Raw genomic sequence first — 18,626 nt, 5'->3', positions numbered from 1 at the left:
TTGTTAGAACCTGACGGAGTAGGACAAGCTCTTTAGGAGGAATGGTGTGGAGGTTTCATGATTCTTTGCTGGAAAGTATGCTTCTTATACTTCATGCTAACAGAAACCATGGACTCGTTTGGGCAAGAACCATTGGAACCGCTTGCGCAGGAAACAGTGACATCGGTTGGGCAAGAAACAGTGGAATAGTTGGGGCAAGAACCCTGGGTAAGAATATTCGAATGCTGACACTGGGAGTTCCTGTATGGCTGACGAGGTCTCATTTGCTGGAAACGCTGATTTGCCTGCAAAATTCGTGCGGATCAATTCATACTTTGAAACCACGGTATTGGCAGGGGATAGAGATGGTACCAAGCGAAGGGGATATTGAACCATAACCATCTAAAATTCTTACAAGTATGACTAATGCAGCCATGAAAACATTCGAAATTGATGTATTATCCCCATAAAAAAAAGTCTATCCGCAAGAAACGCCCCAATATTCGAAACCCGCGGAACGACTCGAATCGACAAAAGTGCACACCCTCACTCAGAGCATAGGCCTCTCACTAGATGGATCCTGTCCCTTGTTGAACTTTGTTTCGATCCTGTTTTTCCCTTTCTGCATGTACCCCACCACCTCCTCATCCGTAATCGTCGTCAACCCACTCGTAACATCCATGTCACTCCTCTCGCAGGTCTTCGCTTTAATAAACACACCATTGCTCTGTACCTTCTTACCTTCAACGATATCCCTGCAGAACCCGGCGTATTCTTCAAAGTGAACGGCACTAGCGGGATTACTCTCAATCAGCATGCCAAAGCAGTGCGGCATAGCCTCAAAGTCTCTCCACACAACCGTCACACCCTGCTTCACACATCGCTGAGCCACAACAGCCCCCTCATCTCTCAACATCTCCTCGCCCACAGAGAAGAAAAGCGGTGGGGCTTTGGACCAATCTTTTGCAGCGAGAGGGCTCACCAGCGGATGCATCAATGCACTACCCTCGCAATAAAGGTCTGCGCGCGGCGGGTTGGAGGGCCACACGCCATCGTCTTTGGGGAACTCGCGGGAATCCACTTGGCTGGGCGTAGGGAGGTAATCGTACTTGACTCCTCCTTCGATGGAGGGCAGACTGCGCGTTATATCCATCCAAGGTGACGACAGGGCAAGACCGGCTGGTAAGGGAATCTCAACGTCTTTGCCGTGGAAGCGGACGCTGGGCGTTTGGCCGGCGGGCGTGCTCCGGTGGATTTGAAGGAGTAGTTGGAGTAAGGCGGTACAGCATGTTCCGCCTGCTGAGTCGCCCCCGAATACGATTTCGCTGGCGGGGATGGGCGCGTGGAAGGATCCGGGTGGCGGTGAGAGCAGTGTGAGATATGCTGTGAAACAATCTAGTAGCGCAGAGGGGAAAGGACCTTGGGGCGAGAGGCGGTACCGAACGGAGAAGACGCGGCCCCCTGTTTCTTTGGCGAGACGGCCTGTGAGGGGACGCGATGTCGCTGGATCGAGGAGGTACATTGCGCCGCCGTGGAAGTAGAGTAATGTGACTTTACTCTTCGTTTCCTTTACCAGATTTTCGTACTTTTCTGCCTCGCTCATGGATGAGGGTTCTGGCTCATCGTTCTTGGCATCTGCGCGGTACCCGTTCCATTCTGCTTCCAAAGGCCGCTGTTCAGGCTTCGTCCAGGCCTCTTCCCCGGTTCCCATATCTTCAATAGCTTTGAACATCATCTGCCGTACATCGTCTTCTTCTGGTGCGCTCTGTTGAACCTTGCTGACCCAGACCTTTCCCTTGACACCTGGGTCCTTGCATGTTAGACGCTGTAGCTTTGAGATGGGTGTTGGTGTGGAATTAGGGCCCAGCATGTCGCGAAGCATGTTGACCGTCATTTCCGTGCGTAGGTCCCATTTCGAAGACGTTGGGGACATGGATATAGAGTGCCATAGTGCCGTCTTCAATAAAAACGGTGTTTTGGGAAGGAGAAACTTGATCAGGGCTGAGGGCGAGGAGTCCATGTTTGCAATGTTCCGCGGAGGAAGTTGCACGAGTCGAGTTCGATGATGACGAGAATGATCGTGTAGTTGAGATAATGTCGATTGAAAGCTAATGTCTTGGTTTATTGTGAAGATGTTATAGTCTACAGTCAAGATTAAGGAGAAAAAGAAGTCACTCTAGTGGCGACCAGAGTGTTGACGTCGCACTACTAGGCCGTCGACGCGGCACTTAATGATGCCTCGGCCCATAGCCCCACGAGTCATGCACGAGATCATGCGAGATATACGGTCCATACGCTCACGTGGGGGTCGATCCTTAGCAACAGCCGCAGGTAGAAGTGACTCAAAACGTCTCTAACTTCTATGCTTACTCTTCAGGTTGTACATTGTAGCACAAAACACCGCGTATCTTAGAGAGCACGTAGCAAAGATCCAGCTTGTTTGATCATCAATAGTATTCAAGTGACTACGCGCATAGCAATAATAGGGTGTAATGCGGGTTAGTGGTATCTTTCCATCCATCCATCAGTCCTCCATTCCAAAACGCCTGGTCCATTTACTCAATCATTTAGAAAGGCAATACTGCAAGCCCGCCTAATGCGGAGCTGCTCTTCTCTCTGTCGCATCATCCTGAGGTAGCGCATGGTTCCCCGGAATTCAAGACGGCTCAATTTGAGCTTTCCAAGGTCTTCCTTGCCGTTCTCATCCATCACCAGTAGACTAGGTGTCAACCACTCAAAGGGGGGCTTCTAACCATCTAGTTCACCCTCTTCGCTGCCTCTTTCTGTCACATTACCATCACCGGTACCATTTGCAGGCGGCTGGCTTTGACTTGTCGATTGTACGCCTTCCATACCCTCGGGTGTATCGCCAAAATCGATACCGTCCTCTGGCGTCCTGAGCCCCGCGTACATGGACGGCTCCCCATCTTTGTCTGGCGACTTCTCATAGAGATCTGCCATGAGGTTACATGCCCTTCTAATGTCGCGCAGTTGGACATGTTGTATTTCCCACCAAGGCTTGCCATCATCGTCGCCTAGCTCTACCTCGGCCATGCGCGCGCCAGCGTACAAAGATGCCGCGGCGATGGCCCGCGATGTGAACAGTAGACACATCTGTGTGGATGTCGAGTCGGAGAGGAAAGCCCAGGCCGAGTTGCGCAGTTTCTTGTTGTGCTCGACGCCGTAGTACTTCATCATGTCGTACATGGTCTTGTATGGTGATTCCACGTTAAGATCGAAACATAGAGCCTCGAGTAAGACGTCTTCGCTGTACAGGATAGTGTCCCGCCATTTCCAGAAGTCTTTTGTCTGCTCGTCGACGAGCTTGTTGGGGTCTTTGAGCGCGACTCGAACGCATGAGACGACGAGTTCTTTCATTTTGCGGCAGTTTTCTTCGACTTTCGTTGCGAGGAATAGCGCCGTTGCGGCGATTTGCTGTTGACATCAGACCTGTCCAAGTCGCGTACATCTATAAAGAAGACTCACATAGTGATGGAGTGGCTTGTACCCGGGCCGTGGCTTCAAGCTCATTCGCATGAGATAGCGATTGAAAAAGACTGCCGCTGTACTGAGAGTGGTTTGCGGTAACTTGAGCATCATGCCCACTTGTAATATGAAGCCGACGCCCTTCCGCCGTAGTGTGCGCTCCTCTTCAGCGGGCATTCCATCGATTATGGACGGCGCCAAAAGTAATTCTTCTTCTGTGAAGATCCATTGCATCTCAGCCTCGATGACGGCCGGTGGTGGTGGTCTCGGGGGCTCGCGCTGCGGCGGCATTGCGCTGCTTGTGGTCGATACCATCACCAGAGGTTCTGAAAGTGAAGGCTGTGTTCCGATGCGCGATAGTGGTAGCGCAGATCACGGATAAAGTAGATGTCCCGGTTCGGCTGTGTGTTGCGATACAGATGCTAGTGGATGTGTGCGAGCGAGTAAGATCCTGTTGGTGAGCTGTGTACGTGGTCGAGGTCGCAAGGCTTCGTGCGTGGTTGAGTTCGCCGTGGGAGTTGAGGATAGCAGAGGGATTGTTCAAAGCGCGGACATTGAAGCTTGGTAGCTGCAAGGGCCAACGGCTCTCTTCCGCGGCGAATACAGGGATCAGTGCCAAGGCAATCTTCAACACCACGGCGCCTGACAGCCACGCCTTCGGCAGACCCAGAACCCGCGTCGTTCCCGAAAGCTTGTACTTTGTCAGATGGTCTGGGCATGAAACAAGTTGAGCACGTTTCAAGAGGCGATCAAACATAGTTTCGAACTGTCAGGGCTCACGTGAAACTTCGTTCAGATGTCAAGTGTGTGAGAGATCTATTGTACCTCGTCCTCTGCTCTATGCAGTTGAGAGAACGCCGTTGACCGTTACCAGTCGTGCCATGTAGGTTTTAAGGTACAATTAAAATTACAAAGTGAAATCACATAGAATAGAAATGGTTTGATTTAATACCGTCCAGGATCTGTACTTCCGCCCACCAAACGCGCCGTGCAATGCTGGAAGTGTGCATCTTGCTTAGGAGTAGAAAGCTTCGAACGTGTAGATGATGCCGAAGATGAGGAAAGCAATAGCACCACCAAGCGTGACTATGAGAAGTTAGCATTGCACTAAGACGTATGGACCGGATGTTCTTACCATTGCGCATACTGATCTTTCCGGCAATAGCACGGCCACCAATGACCGCACCTGCAGTACACAGCCCATGGCCAACTACAGCGCCGGCAGTGACCCACCAGTAGTCAGAACCAGCGGCCATGGCAACAGTCGCAATCTGACTGCGGTCACCCCACTCTCCAAGGAATGTCATCACAAACGTCTGTACCCAAGCAGGGCTGAGAAGAAGAGAGAAGAGGTTGTTAACAGCGCCCAGAGTACCGCCCAAAGAGCCTCCGCGCGGCGACGGCGATCGATCAGGCGAAGTAGAAGGGCTACGTGCGGGGGCAGGAAGTCGCGAGTTGGATCGTGAGCGTCGTGAACCAAGACCAGACTCTAGGGCGTAGGGAGAAATGGAGGACTTCCGGCCCTTCTGGTGTCGGGCAAGCTGTTCCTTCTCTTCGAGTTCCTGCTCGACCTCGGCCATCTCCTCGCCCACACCGTCGTCTGGGCTCATGGCAAGACCCTCTCTTATAAGCTTGACACCGAATACGAGGAAGAGAGCGGCGGCCGCGAAGTGGGTGAAGCGTTCCGAGAGGAGTGCGGGGACGGCGTGGCCCATCACGGCAGAGAGGACTGTCATGACGACGAGAGCCGAGAAAGCAGCAGAGAAGACGAGGAGGCGGGGGTGTCGCATAGCCATGAGGGCTGCAACGAGGAATGTCTTGTCTCCGATCTCTGAGAAGATGATCATGGTGAAAGCGAGTATAAAGGAATGGAAAGGCTGTACGGCGCCGGCGTCGACATCGTCAAGTGTGGAAGAGGGGGTCTTGGGCGGGGTGGTGTCTAGAGGATCCTTTGTGGAAACGGAGCCTGGCACAGGAAGCGGATTGTCATGGATGGAGTCGGGAAGATCGGTGGGTTTCTGTAGTCTGATCAGTGCTGAATCGTCAGCATAAAAGTGTTGTAACTAACCTCAAGCCCACCAGCACCGAGCACACGAGTGGTGCTCGCGGTCTCTACTGCCTCTCCGCCCAATTGCTTCTGGTCAGCAGGATGCGGATGTGCCTCCTTTGGTGACGCGGGAACCATTTCCTTCTTCTCGCCCGTCTTCTCCTCGTGTGCCAATCGCTCCTTGTCCTTTGCTGACACTCCGCCCTCGGTGCCAGTGGTGCCCGTGGCCGGTTTGCGCGCGGGATCTTGCATGACGCTCTTGTCGCCATCTTTCACGTCGTCTACCAGAACAGTTTCTGAAGAAGCGCCAGGCTTCTTTGCCGATCCAAGATCTTCTACAACATTGGGGGCTTTCTTCCCTTTGTATTTCGGGTCGTCGTCCACGTATGGCCCAGCATGCGGCTTGCCATCGAGTCCGTCGAACGGTGCATCTTTGGTGCCTTTCGCAGGAGCTGTCGGGGCAAGTGAGGCATCAGGCGAATAGGTAGCTTGGGTGTAGGCAGGTACGACGGCCCGCGCGGGCAGCCTGTCGTCCGATGTATCTACTGCGACGGATGTGGCAAGAACTCGTAATGCGGGTAGGAGGAGGAGCAAAGTGTGCGGCCGTGGCTGTCGTAACCTCATGATGAATGTGATTGAAAGGTGAGCAGGGGTGCAATGCGATGTCGAGAACCGTCAGCGGCGAAAATGAAGCGCCCAGCAATAGACCAAAAAGGCTGCAGGGAGTGACGAGAATGGAAGAGGTTGTTGTGAAGGGAACGTAAATGTGTTGTCAAATTATTGAACAGAACGGTGTAGGGTTCACACCAATGTTTGAGCGTAAAAGCAAGTTGAAGACGACAGAGATGCGCGCAAGGGGTGCGTGCAGACAGCCCACGTAATATGTCCAGGGCTGCGCAAACTCAAGGAGTGCTAGTTAAGGGGTCTCTCGTTCAGTAAGCCTGTGGAGAAGCGCGGAAACATGCTGCAAGTGCCGTAGTTCCGTCTCCAACTCAAACACTTCGTATTCACCTCTCTTGTGCACTCTGGCCCCTTCTCCGTGCTGAATGCTGAGGCCCACCTGAGCCCGCGAACGGCTAAGGCGATCCCGGGCTAGTCACGTGAGTGCCCGTCGAGTAGGCAGCCTTAGTCAGCCACTATCGCGGAGCGTTGGCGTAAACAACGGCGGGACTCGCGTATGCACACCAGTAGTTCCGCCCGACGGTCAAGACTAAGCTGAGTCTACAAGCCGCATCAACACGACCAGCAACATACCATCCGCAGACCACGTCGCATGTAACACCAGTCGATATCACGCGTCCTACAATACTACAATGGACGACCGCAGGAGCGTGCGCTCTATAAGCCGGCGCAAATCACCTACTCCCCAACCACCTTCCAAGGCAACTGCCCAGCAATTGGGACGCGCATCGCGAGCGAGAAGTTTGCGCAGTGCGAGTCGCGAAGTTGAGGGATTTGTCGACATCCAGAAACCCGCCCGCCGAAGCGCGCGACAAGCAAGCGTGACTACAAATGATGAGAGCGGATACGAGCCACAAAAGGCGCGCAAGACAAAGCGCAACTCCGCAAAAGAGCTACTGGGAGGTTAGTAGTCACTTGCTCTCACTTGACCACTTGCGCCAGAACCGTTCCTGGCTAGGCAGATCCCCAGGCTAATTCATGTACATGCGCCAGACCTCACAGTCGTTGAGGAAATGGATACCCAGATTGACCTCGAGCAAGACAAAGAAGCCCCAGGTACACCTACGCGCACCGATACCGAGCCCGAACATGCGTCCTTTCAATCACCCGGCGCTGCATCCCAAATGTCTGGGACCACGGCGATCTCCTCTTTCAGTATGGTCGAAGCCGAGTTCCTGGAGCCTAGGTTTATCCTGAAGCATTTGCGCAAGTTGTGTGACTCTGCTGAGGAGTTTTTGGAACACATTGCGCCTGATGGAGGAACGATGGCAGACGACTTGCAGAACATACGAGAGATGCAGAAACCGGGCTCGACTTATACGGAAGATTATCTGGATCTCAACGACGAGTTGAATGTGCATTTGAAGCACTTCAAGAGCGAAGAACACAGCTACATACATATCAGAGCGCTTCACCGCGCTCTTTTCAAGACGAGTGACGATGTCGCGGCATCGCAGAGCGGGCTGAATCTGATTCTCTACCTCGCCAATTTATTGGTGTTGGCGAAGCAGATGATCCATTCGAACCGGGATGATAAGAACATCTGGGATGTGCTGCGACAACTGGATAACACTTTTCCAGCCCAATTCATGCAGGACCTCGACTATGGTTTCCAGCCGACAGAAACAGGCCAGAGTGGGCTATACCAAGAAACACTTGATCTTGCAGTAGAGTTACGGACCCAGTTGGCAATACTTGTGCTTCAAAGGTCCGCCGAAAGCCCCGAATTTAATGTCGAAGAAACGCTGGATGAAATTTTCCTCCATCCTAAGTCGTCTGATGGTGTATGGGCGATCCGTGGGTGGAACATGCCAGTCTTGGGAGATGACGATTCATTTTTGTCCCAGGATTTTGAACGTCTGGTTAAGAACCGAGTGCAGGAAATCCAAGAATTTTTTCGCGAGGGATCGTCTATTGCTGAACTGGACGACCTAAAATCAGCCTTTCCTTGGGAGCCAACTATTCTTCGCCTTTTAGACTGGGTGCGTCTTCGACGGAGGGAACTCAAAGCTGTTATCGACTCTCTTGGTGGATCAGTGGAGATTACGCGGAACGTTAGACAAGCTGTGGAGGATCCTCAGCCTGTTGTCGAAAAAGATCAACGAGAGTCACTGCGCAAAAAGCGAACTTCGATAGGTCGCGACCGAAGACGTAGCAGCCGCAAATTCGATCCAAACGCCGGTGTCGATCTGCATGCTCTCAGCAAACTGAAATCGAGAGAAGGTGATTCGGGTGTATATTTAGAGCCTACAGCTTCTCGGCAAAATCGGGAGAAAATTCCGCCCCAGCAGCCAATTGAAGGAGTGCAAGTGCAAATCGAGCAGCCGGAATTGGAAGATCAACAGCAAGATGGACAAGGAAGCACGACTGAACCCGACACTGATTCTCAACTGGATGTTGAAGAGAGCTCTGAAGCGATCGAAGGAGTGCAACATGAACAGCCGGAGAGAAACGACCAAGAAGACGATTCAGAATGGCAAACATTGATTGGTAGCGAAGACCAGCAACCCGAGGGTGAGCACTCTGAAAAGCGCTTGGAAGAGAAGCACATCGACCACCAACCAGCGGTGGAAGACGAAGAGGAACACCAGATAGAAGACTTTGAAGAACCTCAACCATCAGCTCCGCCGCAGAGTCCTGCATCTCTACTCAGGGCTCTCAAGGCTTTACAGAAGCCGCAGAAAGAGAACCGCCCAATATCAATCTTCGATCGTCAAACGACAGCACAGCGCATCGAATTCGGTGACGGCTTCGAGGACACACAGCGAACAGCCGGCCCGTCAAATACAGCCAAAGGAAAACAAACCGCGGAACCTTCCCCACGCAAACGTCGCCGTGAAAATTCGGACGATTCGGACTCCGACGCTTTCGAAACCAAAGACCGTGGCGACCATGCCCCAGTGCGTCGTCGCGCGATGCCTTGGGCAAAAAGACAGCGCACTGAAGGACCACCAGCACCTACATCCTCCGGTGCACCACCGAGCCACCAACCCCCTCCCCGTTCTACACAGCCACATACCCGTCCCTTGTCTGAACAAGAAGAATCCGTCTCTGAGGCCTCCTCTCCCTCCATGACCGAAGAGCCCGAGCTTCCACCTTCCTCCACATGGCGCGACCAACGCAAGCTCGCGCAAGAAAATCGCGCTCTCGAATCCACGCAGTCTCGCAACAGCCGCAATGAGCGCAAATCCCGCGAAGCATGGTCGAACGAAGAGGAAGAAGCTTTGATTGAATACATGCGCAAATATCCTAGCAAATATTCAAGGATACTGCAGTATGATGAGCAAGAAGGGGGTGGCGTGTTGCGAAACAGGAATCAGGTCAATCTAAAAGATAAGGCACGGAATCTGGCGATTAATATGATACGGTACGTTATATACTCACTCCTCCGTTGGGTATGAAATGGCTTGCTAATGGATAATAGATCAGGAGCTGGTCTTAGATCAGGGTTTGAAAACATCATACACCCCGGCGAAAAACAAGGGAGAGCTCTCATGGCTGCTGGATGGGTAATGCACAATGATGGGTCGTGGGAGAAAGTCCAATAGAACCAGGATAGTTCCTTGGCATGTGTTTGGATGTGAATGAAAGGACACAAGGACGGCGTTTATTTGTTGATTATTCTTGATACCCCATGGTGCGTCCGCTATATCAGCGCTTTTTATCCAGTTCAATCGTACAGTTACAGTTTCTCCTCTAGCTAGCAAAAAAATTAAAAAAGTGCAGTTAAGGAAGAAAGCTTTGTGGTAAAATCACACACGTTCCCTCCACCTAACTCCCCATTCCCCTTTTGCAAAACTACTCTCTACAACAACACCTTTCATAACAGCCTCGCACTTCCTCTTCTCCGCCTCGTCAGGTACGGTGAAACCAAACGCACACCCCCGTCTCGCAGCTTGCCGTACCTTCTCCCTCTCATCAGCCTTCCTCTGCCCTTCTCGTCGTTTAAGTTTCATCTCGTCAGTCTCGTGGATCCGTTCGGCCCAGCCTTTTTCTCCGCCGACGCTGCCATTGACGTCGTTTTGGTCTTGTGGTGGCCGCACTTTTCCACTGCCGTAGCCGTACTCTACAACGTCCGGAACAGGGTCTGCTGACTTTGTCGGCTCGAGAACAACGCCGCCTTCAGCTTCGTTGTCTGAATCTGACACCGTGTCCTCCTCGTCGCTGGTGTAGTCCTGTGATGGCGGTTTTGTCGCTGCTGCTGCTACTGCTGCTGCAGATGCGGTTGCTGTGGTGGAAGCAGGTTGATCGACCATATCTACGCTCTTCCAATCCTCAGGTTTCTCAACTACGAACCTCGCTTTGCGATTCTTGCGTCGTCCATATACTTTCTCGGGATCTTTTTCGCGTTGGAAGACTATCTCCTCTACCGTGCTACATTCGACGATGATCCTGTGATCTCCTTTGATGCTATTCTTGGAGAACTTCTTCTTATGTCCATTCTTCCCCTTTCCACCTTTGCCACCTTTCTCCTCCCCCTCCTCATGCGCATTGCCCGTCTCCGCAGTCCTCTTAATAGGATCTGCTCCTGCATTCTCTTTCAAACTTTCCGGACTCGCGCCATCAAGGAGCGCAGCAAAGGTAGCTTCGATCTTTCGGTCGATAGGGCCCGGTTTGTTATTTCGGCATCGTGTGGAACAGTACTTGACTTCTGTTGCATTTTGCGTTTTGCGGCGCTCACTGATGACGCGGCCGCAGCTATGGCAGTAGGGCACTGTGTCGCCAACGGTTAGGTAGAGGGGTGGTGGGGTTACGGCGTGCTTAGAAGGCCGGGACCAGGAGTCCATCCACGACATCTTGCTGAAATATTTGGCGGGTTGTTGTGGTGATGATTGGTATGGCTTGTTCGAGATTGGAATCCGACTTTGAGCTCGGGTGTGTATTAGGTAGACGGTGGTGTTTATGAAGTTGGGATATTTGAAGGTACGAGCGCACGACGTCATCAGCCCTCTCCTGGTACGCGGGTGCATGCAGGTACGAATTGTGGCTCACGATGGCGCGAATGAGGTGAAGCTTGTATCGTGTCCATTTTTCTGCTAAGGTTTGGAGTCTTTGATGACGTATTTGAAGTTTCCATTATGGTGCATGGAGCACGTGGATTCCCAACTAGACGACTAGTGATGGTCCCTTTAGACGTACCTATCGTACCCATCTTCGATTCTCACAACTGAAACTACCGAGTCGTCTAGTTCACTAATATGCATCGACGTTTTGTCAGCAGTCATAGGCTATCTCCACAAACTTCCCCAGTCGGTCCTCGGATGTACCCCATCATGCCTCATGTCGGTTGCCGAGCTTAACATTGCACACCATCTCGGTAACCGACACGCATCGCAAGATAAACAGTCTCCATTCCGCCGAAAAGCATGGCTCAGATATATGTTCTTCTTCGGCGCTCCACCCTTTGCCGTTTAGATAGGGGACCCGGAGATTTGCTTAACCTTGGGCTCTATTCTGCGCAGAACTTCAGGTCACGTCTTCCCCAGGGCATAAGGTCCGTTACAAAGCGGACAAATGGAACGTCCATCGCTATCAGCAGCGACTCCAGTGCCCCATTCCCCCTTCGCACAGTCACACCAACACTTCAACTTCTTCGCTAAACACCGTCGTCCTTTGAGTGTGCGCCATCGCTGTAAGAGGGCGAAGCTGCAGCCAAGACCCAGAACATCAGAATCCATGTCGCCTGCATTGGACCCCGCGACGGGTGAAACCGGCACCAAAGGATCGCGTGCGCATCCTATAGAGACATCGTCGACCCCGGAGCTGGGTCGCCCGAGACGGACTACCGCGCAAAGCGATATTCAGGATACCATACAACATCCGGGCAATGTGCGCATCAACGTTCAGGGGGCTTTCATCGTAGATGAAGAGCAGCCAGGGACGCCGCAGAGCGAAGACTACGAACACGATCCGCACGACATTAGACTGCCGAACCACACTTCGGTAGTTAGCCATGTAGCCGTCGATGTGAGTATATATGCATGGTCGCGTGCGACTGGTTGTAGCACGCGACCAAACCCCTTACAGAGTCACAGCATGCTAACGCGCTGCGCGCCCTCGTAGATTGGAGGCTCCTTGGCCAAACTTGTATACTTCTCGCGCGAACTCGGTGACGACTCGACTGGCGGACGTCTAAACTTCTTCAAGTTTGAGACTGACCGGATAGATGCATGTATAGAGTTTATGCGCAAGCTGCAGGCCGACCAGAAGCAAGACAATGGATCGAAATCGCCAGACTTGTGCATCATGGCGACTGGTGGTGGTGCGTTCAAGTACCACGACAAGATAAAGCAAGCGTTGGATGTAGAAGTCATAAGGGAAGACGAGATGGAGTGCTTGATCATAGGTAAGAACTTGGTGCTGTCTGTAGTCGAGGGATTGGTATGCTAACACCGACATGTAAAGGTCTCGACTTCTTCATCAACGAAATTCCAAACGAGGTCTTCACCTACAGCGAAGACAGCCCCATGACCTTCATGCCACATCCTCCCGATCCGCCGAATATCTACCCTTACCTCCTCGTCAACATCGGTTCCGGTGTATCCATGATCAAGGTCTCAGGACCCCGGCAATACGAGCGTATAGGCGGTACATCACTAGGAGGAGGAACACTCTGGGGTCTCTTGTCGCTACTTACCGGCGCCCGAAGCTTCGACGACATGCTACGGCTAGCAGAGAACGGGGACAACGGAAACGTCGATCTACTCGTCGGCGACATTTACGGGCAAGCGTACAACAAGATCGGGCTGAAGAGCACACACATTGCATCTTCGTTTGGCAAGGTCTACAAAATGAAGCGTGCAGCGGAACGGGAAGCTGAAGATGGATGTAACGGCGATCTCAAGCGCAGAGAAGAAGCAGAGCACGTCGAGGGTTCTTCAGAACTATCTCATGATCCTGGTTCCTTCCGCCCAGAAGATATGGCACGTTCGCTCCTTTACGCTGTCTCGAACAACATTGGTCAGCTGGCGCATCTGCACGCTGAGAAACATGGACTGCCTAGGATATACTTTGGAGGCTCCTTCATTGGTGGTCACTCACAGACGATGAATACTCTGTCCTACGCTATTCGCTTCTGGTCCAAGGACACCCGACAGGCTTATTTCCTGAGGCACGAAGGTTATCTGGGTGCTGTAGGTGCGTTTTTGAAGCGGCAACCGAGGAACTGGGGGAGGAGGGAGAGTGTTGTTGGTTCCGTTAGGCCGGCTTCTAGTTCTTGAACTTTGACACCTTGAACTTTTTTTTGAGAGCGGAGGTATCATAGCGAGCATATAGACGTAAGCAGATTTATTGTAATATCGTCAATTCAACATATTGATCATTTTAGCCAGGCGGCGCCGTGCTTGATTGACTGTTTCCTAGATCTCCGCTTACGAAGACTACGAGGACGGCTGCGTATGCTGCTGTTGCCGCGAACAATTCTGCTCTTCGTGCATTCGTCAAGAGACCCACGCTGCCAGCGAATAAGGTGGTGAATGCCGCAATTAACCCTAATCTCCAATCCGACGACGTCACTTTGTAGAGCACGACAATGGCGCCTATCAACAGTACCGCTGCTAAGAAAGTGCTGAACCATGCTACGAAAGAGCTAATGGCTCGGTCCGAAGCGTAAGCTATCCCATGGCGGGAACGCTTCCGATCTGGAAATAGGAAGGCTAAATGCTCTTGCGCGAACGTCGTCAATCTATCCTGGTCCTCCTGGACTCGTAATGCGACTAGATCGTCGATGTCGTCGTATAGTCCGGCACTATGCCCACCGAGGGTAGGAAAAGGCTCGCCTTTGCCTTGAGTCTGGTTGTAAAACTCGGCTTGGAAGGCGCGTAGAACTCCTTTAGACGGTCTCGGAAGTGTTGCTAATGTGCTCTCGAATAGTAATGCTTCTCGGTAATCTTTCAAAGTCTCTCGAATTTGCTTTACCAGCTCCCATCGTTCTATTTGCTTTGCGTTGTTGGCTTGCGCTTCCTCCTGGAACTTCGCGAAATGTCTTGCGCATTGCTTCGTGGGCATATCAGCTATAAGATCCTCCTGGTCGAACTTGCGTTGCTTGGTGTCGAGCTCTGCGAGCTCACTTTGTAGATAGAGGAGGTTCCTAGCAGCAAGTTCGTCATAGCGCTTGTAAATCAAAGTTGTGCGATCGCGATCGTTAGCGATGAAGTTTGCGAGAGATGGAAAGCCGGAAAGGTAATGCCGTCGTGCTTTGGGATCAGTCTTATCGTCCGGCATGTCCGTACAAGATCTGCTGGATGAGTTTATACAGCTATACCCTGAGGTTGAAGATGGCTGCGCATGTGCGTGTACTGCTTGACCGGTCGGTGGCTTGGGCTGTGCTGTGACCCCGCAAGCGTATGCACAGCCCCGATCGAACACCTGGCAATCATCACTACCGCCGCTGTTTTCTCCCAAAAGAACTTATCAGCGCTGTGAAAACTGCTTCATCACGGCTATCTCACACATCTGCGGGCTCGCGAGTTCCGCCTTGTAGCCTGATATGGAAAGCTATGCCTATACTCCTTGGTCTATCTATAAGGGTGTCGATACGAAGTTCATAGATATCGACATCAATGGAGTGCCTATAGTAAATATGGAGATCGTCAAATAGAATTCACTTCTAACGTCAGTTTAGGATGATGCTTATTTCGCGGCTGCAAAAGAGCGGCAAAACTTAACGAAGTCGTATCAGCCTTTCATCCCAAAAACGACCTTGATGAACCAGGAAATGCGTAACGAAGCTCGAGTCAACCAACCTGCATCGTCTTCGGCCGCATGGAATCATGAATGGCCATCAGAATCGCCTAGCTATCACCTGCCTTCTCAGCATAACACCGGCGATATCGAAGTCACAGCTGTGCCGCTGCCTCCAAGCATATCAGAAGCTACGGTCGAACCACGTAGACCGAGGAAAATGCGACTAGGCTTGCCTATCACAGTTCACAACCAAGATGTTCTAGCTACAGTATTAGCTTGCGCAGATACTGGCGCAGATGTCAACATCATGTCGGATGATGTGGCAAAAAAACTTGGATACTCAGAGTACAATGTGCTGCCGGAGAGGAAACAGTTTACACTAGCCAACGGTAAGATTATAGAAGCTATAGGTCAGATCGAATCGGTGTGCTCTTTCGGCACTGAGACAGTCGTTGGCGACAATGACTTGTATTTTCTACATTCTGCTCAAAGCTGCGACCCCCATCATCATGGGTCTCAATTTCTTGGAGCAAACCAAGACCATGACCGAGCACAGGGACAGACTCGTGCGGGTTCCAAGACCAGCATACCAAGCGCTTTCCGTATGCTCTTTGGACAAGCCAAGGCGTTTGTTGACTTGCGAACTGGACTCCAAGCAGACACTAGCGACTCCAGACTCTGGATCAGAGATTGACCTAATGTCGTTCTCTTTCGCATCTGAACGTGATTTCAAGGTCTATCCAGGGGAGGAGATAATCGAAGTAGCGGATGGTAGCATATCCATCACTAGCGGGTTCGTACGTACAAGCCTTGCTATCACTCCGACGAATGTGCCAAACCTGTCGACGATACCAAGAAACTATGTCACCGTCGACTTCTTCTTGCTGGATAGTCTATCTCATGACCTTATTGTGGGTGAAGATTCTTTGGATCGGCTCCAGGTTTTTACGGACCATCAGTCTGCTCTCGTTTGCCTACCTGATGGCTCAGGACCTCTGGGTTTAAATCGTATCCGGCATCTCGGGGCAATAGATCGCATTGTTTCCTGGATCAAGAAGAAGATCAGAGGCTCTGGCTCTGACAATGACAGTACGTACATTAGCCGATGTAAGAAGTCACATTGAAATTACCAGCTAATCAGTCACGTCATAGCAAACATGGACACATCTTTCGGTTCTCAAGCGATAGATCAGCATGAGAATAATCGTAGAGAGCGCGAAGCAGCTCGGATCGCAATTCTGCCAATCGACGAACAGCAAATCGCTATAGACGCTGAAGTAGTCAGACAACGAGCCTACAAAGGTCAAATTCGACTTCCAAAGTTGATCTTCGATGAGACTGTCGCTTCAAGGGCATCACCGCCGCCGTTCAACTTCGGCTCCCCATCCACCCCAAACAAATTGGGTGTTTTCATATGCGAATACCCTGGTTGCACAGCTGCACCATTTCAAACACAATATCTTCTCAAGTAACTAGCGTCCAACAAACCGATGGCTTTGACTAACGAGCGCAGCTCACATACCAATGTTCATTCATCCAATAGACCACACTATTGCCCAGTGGCCGATTGCCCAAGAGCCAAGGGCGGAAAAGGCTTCAAGAGAAAGAATGAGATGATACGACATGGTCTTATCCACCAGAGTCCAGGTTATATTTGTCCATTTTGTCCTGATCGTGAGCACAAGTACCCGCGACCAGATAATCTCCAGCGGAACGTCAAGATAAAACTTCATCCTGCTACTCCGAGGCTTCTTACTGATTTCTGCGTGCTAGTCATGTACGTGTGCATCATACAGACAAAGACCAAGACGACCCTCAACTTCGGGACGTATTGGCACAACGCCCTGAGGGCGGAAGCCATGGACGTAGAAGAAGGATAGAAGGTGGAGGAAACTGATCAGAGCGCTTGTGGTAGATATGGCGAGGATGAGTGTGTTCATGTACATAAACTCGCGCCATCGCCATCCAGAGATATGTCATGCTTTCACTTCAAGTGGTACATTATGCGCGTGTATAGAATATTGCATGAACTTAGACGCACAGCCTAGGCGAGATGAACTGCTATCGAATAACTGCTATCGAATCCTTGTGTAGGGCTACTTTGGGCGAAAGTGGCGCAGCTGCAGCAAAATGATTTGTTGGAAGGTGCTCTCTTTCGCTTACCCTTACATATCCTGTCTCAATAGGGAACCGGGCAGTTTGTACAGCCTCAAGATGAAAGAATCTAGATTGGAAAAGCACTGCACGCCGAAAAGATGGTATCGTCTGCTGGTGCCTGGAATGAACTGTCACTCTTCCGCAAATTCAATCTCAAGCAGCGCGTGATTGACAGCGAAGTATGCATGGCTTAGGTATATTGTCTTAATGCACTGTTGACAGACTTGCCTAACGAGCCAACCGCCTTACTCTACGATCTTGAAAGTCGCTACTTTGTCTTCGTCTTGCGCGATCATCTTCAACAGCCCTGGCGGTTCTCCGAAAACCCACCCTTCCTCCCTCATCTTCTTAATATCCGGCTTCTCTTCTCCTTCCACGGCGCTTCTCGAAGACAACTTGTTCACGTTATGCAAATCAATAAGATCCTGCATCTTACTAACAGCCTCTTCGCTTTCATCTGCTCCCTTTTCCCTATCCAACCCCAGATCGTCAGAAAAGCTGAAGCGCGAGATTTTCTTGCCTTTCAAGCCTTCCGGGTTTTCCAAGGAGCCAAATGACCACCATCGAATCGAAAGATCGCCGGGCCAGACATGGTAGGTGTCGCCGACTCGTAGAAAATGTTCAAGCTTTTCTTGGAGCGAGGTTGAGTCGTCGCCGAGACTCGACACAAGCCGTTCAGCAGAGAGCTCCCACGCAACTTGTACAGAACCTTTTCCTACCGGAGGAATTGTGATGAAAGTGAATCCAGGGGTATCGGGATCCTCAGGGCGTTTGGCAAGATCTGGGTCGCCCGATATCCGGTGGAACGTAATGCGCTTTGTGGGCCGGAGGTTAAGCACTTTTGCAGAGCCATCTACTTGTCGGGTGGAAGAAAATGCGAGTTCCGGTGAGTGCATATCGCCCTTGCGGAACGCATCCTCACGAGGCGTAGTGTCGAGACATGAGTACTTGGTCAAGATAGTAACGGGTCTATCTGGGAAGACCGAGGAGGTTTGGTGGATGGTGGCGATCAGTTTTAAAGGTGATGCCGAGGGGTTAGAGATTGAGAGAGTGGCTGGTGGACAGAAGTTGAACTTAAGGCAGAGCTCGACTCCGTGGTTTTGAGACGACATATGAAACTATTTGATATGGTGTTGTAGTAGGAGACTGAGAATGCACAGGTATGCACAATAGAATTCAACCGACCCGCGTACGACTAGCAACGGGAAAGGCTTTCTCAGGATTGCTTGACAGAGGTCTTATGAGCGTTCGCGTAAGCACTAAACCGGGGTTCTTCAGTCATGATTGGGTTCAAGCGTACGTTTGGGTAGTCTATGCGAATAGAGGAACGGCGCCAAGGAGCCATCGGATTTGACTACAGATCCGGGGCGGAGACATGGATGTTCAGGAGAGGAGAGGGAAGGATGCACGGTATTCTTGTACTATGGCACATCTACTTGGCGAAGCGGACTAAGCTACACATGAGGGACATGCAAAAGTTACCAGCACCGCCTACGTAAGTGTTCTCAACAAAAGTGCCATCATGACGTCATTCCTCGCGTCCGGTGAGCCTTGCACCCTACTTTTTAATTTGCCTTTCCGAGAATTTAGG

General features: G+C 51.5%; 9 protein-coding genes across 9 annotated transcripts; 3 read left to right on the top strand and 6 right to left on the bottom strand.

Moving 5' to 3' along the window:
- Positions 1–351: 351 nt before the first annotated feature.
- CC77DRAFT_1024130 (acetyl-hydrolase) lies at positions 352–2,216 on the bottom strand. The gene has a single exon (XM_018525812.1). The coding sequence runs from the start codon at positions 1,910–1,912 to the stop codon at positions 530–532; it is 1,383 nt and encodes a 460-aa protein (XP_018381663.1). The 5' UTR covers positions 1,913–2,216; the 3' UTR covers positions 352–529.
- Positions 2,217–2,417: 201 nt separating this feature from the next.
- CC77DRAFT_1024129 (cyclin-like protein) lies at positions 2,418–4,146 on the bottom strand. The gene is made up of 2 exons (XM_018525811.1): positions 3,466–4,146; positions 2,418–3,414 (listed from the first exon to the last, which is right to left on the bottom strand). Exons 1-2 carry the CDS (start codon positions 3,754–3,756, stop codon positions 2,728–2,730), a joined length of 978 nt encoding a protein of 325 aa, XP_018381662.1. The 5' UTR covers positions 3,757–4,146; the 3' UTR covers positions 2,418–2,727.
- A 119-nt stretch (positions 4,147–4,265) lies between these two features.
- Positions 4,266–6,553, bottom strand: CC77DRAFT_997510 (transmembrane protein PFT27). The gene is made up of 3 exons (XM_018536516.1): positions 5,534–6,553; positions 4,601–5,483; positions 4,266–4,551 (listed from the first exon to the last, which is right to left on the bottom strand). Exons 1-3 carry the CDS (start codon positions 6,134–6,136, stop codon positions 4,481–4,483), a joined length of 1,557 nt encoding a protein of 518 aa, XP_018381661.1. The 5' UTR covers positions 6,137–6,553; the 3' UTR covers positions 4,266–4,480.
- CC77DRAFT_1078352 (hypothetical protein) lies at positions 6,475–9,741 on the top strand (the record flags this gene model as incomplete). Its single annotated transcript, XM_018529280.1, has 4 exons — positions 6,475–7,096; positions 7,187–8,502; positions 8,635–9,560; positions 9,618–9,741. Exons 1-4 carry the CDS (start codon positions 6,826–6,828, stop codon positions 9,739–9,741), a joined length of 2,637 nt encoding a protein of 878 aa, XP_018381660.1. The 5' UTR covers positions 6,475–6,825.
- Positions 9,742–9,945: 204 nt separating this feature from the next.
- Positions 9,946–10,989, bottom strand: CC77DRAFT_1034292 (hypothetical protein; the record flags this gene model as incomplete). Its single annotated transcript, XM_018526860.1, has 1 exon — positions 9,946–10,989. One exon carries the CDS (start codon positions 10,987–10,989, stop codon positions 9,946–9,948), a length of 1,044 nt encoding a protein of 347 aa, XP_018381659.1.
- An 880-nt stretch (positions 10,990–11,869) lies between these two features.
- CC77DRAFT_944910 (pantothenate kinase 4) lies at positions 11,870–13,413 on the top strand (the record flags this gene model as incomplete). The annotated part of the gene is made up of 3 exons (XM_018534992.1): positions 11,870–12,160; positions 12,257–12,539; positions 12,599–13,413. 3 exons carry the CDS (start codon positions 11,870–11,872, stop codon positions 13,411–13,413), a joined length of 1,389 nt encoding a protein of 462 aa, XP_018381658.1.
- A 98-nt stretch (positions 13,414–13,511) lies between these two features.
- CC77DRAFT_1034290 (hypothetical protein) lies at positions 13,512–14,416 on the bottom strand (the record flags this gene model as incomplete). The annotated part of the gene is made up of 2 exons (XM_018526859.1): positions 13,512–13,535; positions 13,568–14,416. 2 exons carry the CDS (start codon positions 14,414–14,416, stop codon positions 13,512–13,514), a joined length of 873 nt encoding a protein of 290 aa, XP_018381657.1.
- Positions 14,417–14,944: 528 nt separating this feature from the next.
- CC77DRAFT_393314 (hypothetical protein) lies at positions 14,945–16,883 on the top strand. The gene is made up of 3 exons (XM_018531512.1): positions 14,945–15,967; positions 16,031–16,346; positions 16,392–16,883. Exons 1-3 carry the CDS (start codon positions 15,340–15,342, stop codon positions 16,756–16,758), a joined length of 1,311 nt encoding a protein of 436 aa, XP_018381656.1. The 5' UTR covers positions 14,945–15,339; the 3' UTR covers positions 16,759–16,883.
- A 191-nt stretch (positions 16,884–17,074) lies between these two features.
- Positions 17,075–18,477, bottom strand: CC77DRAFT_1043468 (hypothetical protein). Its single transcript, XM_018527316.1, has 2 exons — positions 18,336–18,477; positions 17,075–18,272 (listed from the first exon to the last, which is right to left on the bottom strand). The coding sequence occupies exon 2, from the start codon at positions 18,145–18,147 to the stop codon at positions 17,281–17,283; it is 867 nt and encodes a 288-aa protein (XP_018381655.1). The 5' UTR covers positions 18,148–18,272; positions 18,336–18,477; the 3' UTR covers positions 17,075–17,280.
- Between the last annotated feature and the right edge of the window lie 149 nt (positions 18,478–18,626).

Source organism: Alternaria alternata, assembly GCF_001642055.1.
Source record: "Alternaria alternata strain SRC1lrK2f unplaced genomic scaffold CC77scaffold_22, whole genome shotgun sequence".
Classification (NCBI taxonomy): domain Eukaryota; kingdom Fungi; phylum Ascomycota; class Dothideomycetes; order Pleosporales; family Pleosporaceae; genus Alternaria; species Alternaria alternata.
Note: the sequence above shows the minus strand (reverse complement) of the source record. Positions and strands in the feature narration are given on the sequence as shown.

Bases quoted from the DNA above. Each gene is read 5' to 3' on its own strand.
- CC77DRAFT_1024130 (XM_018525812.1), bottom strand. From the start codon at position 1,912: ATGTCCCCAACGTCTTCGAAATGGGACCTACGCACGGAAATGACGGTC.
- CC77DRAFT_1024129 (XM_018525811.1), bottom strand. From the start codon at position 3,756: ATGCCGCCGCAGCGCGAGCCCCCGAGACCACCACCACCGGCCGTCATC. The intron at 3,415-3,465 runs GTGAGTCTTCTT...TGATGTCAACAG, and splicing joins ACAAGCCACTCCATCACTAT to CAAATCGCCGCAACGGCGCT.
- CC77DRAFT_1043468 (XM_018527316.1), bottom strand. From the start codon at position 18,147: ATGTCGTCTCAAAACCACGGAGTCGAGCTCTGCCTTAAGTTCAACTTC.
- CC77DRAFT_997510 (XM_018536516.1), bottom strand. From the start codon at position 6,136: ATGAGGTTACGACAGCCACGGCCGCACACTTTGCTCCTCCTCCTACCC. The intron at 5,484-5,533 runs GTTAGTTACAAC...ATCAGACTACAG, and splicing joins TCGGTGCTGGTGGGCTTGAG to AAACCCACCGATCTTCCCGA. The intron at 4,552-4,600 runs GTAAGAACATCC...AACTTCTCATAG, and splicing joins AAAGATCAGTATGCGCAATG to TCACGCTTGGTGGTGCTATT.
- CC77DRAFT_393314 (XM_018531512.1), top strand. From the start codon at position 15,340: ATGACTTGTATTTTCTACATTCTGCTCAAAGCTGCGACCCCCATCATC. The intron at 15,968-16,030 runs GTACGTACATTA...GTCACGTCATAG, and splicing joins CTCTGGCTCTGACAATGACA to CAAACATGGACACATCTTTC. The intron at 16,347-16,391 runs GTAACTAGCGTC...TAACGAGCGCAG, and splicing joins CAAACACAATATCTTCTCAA to CTCACATACCAATGTTCATT.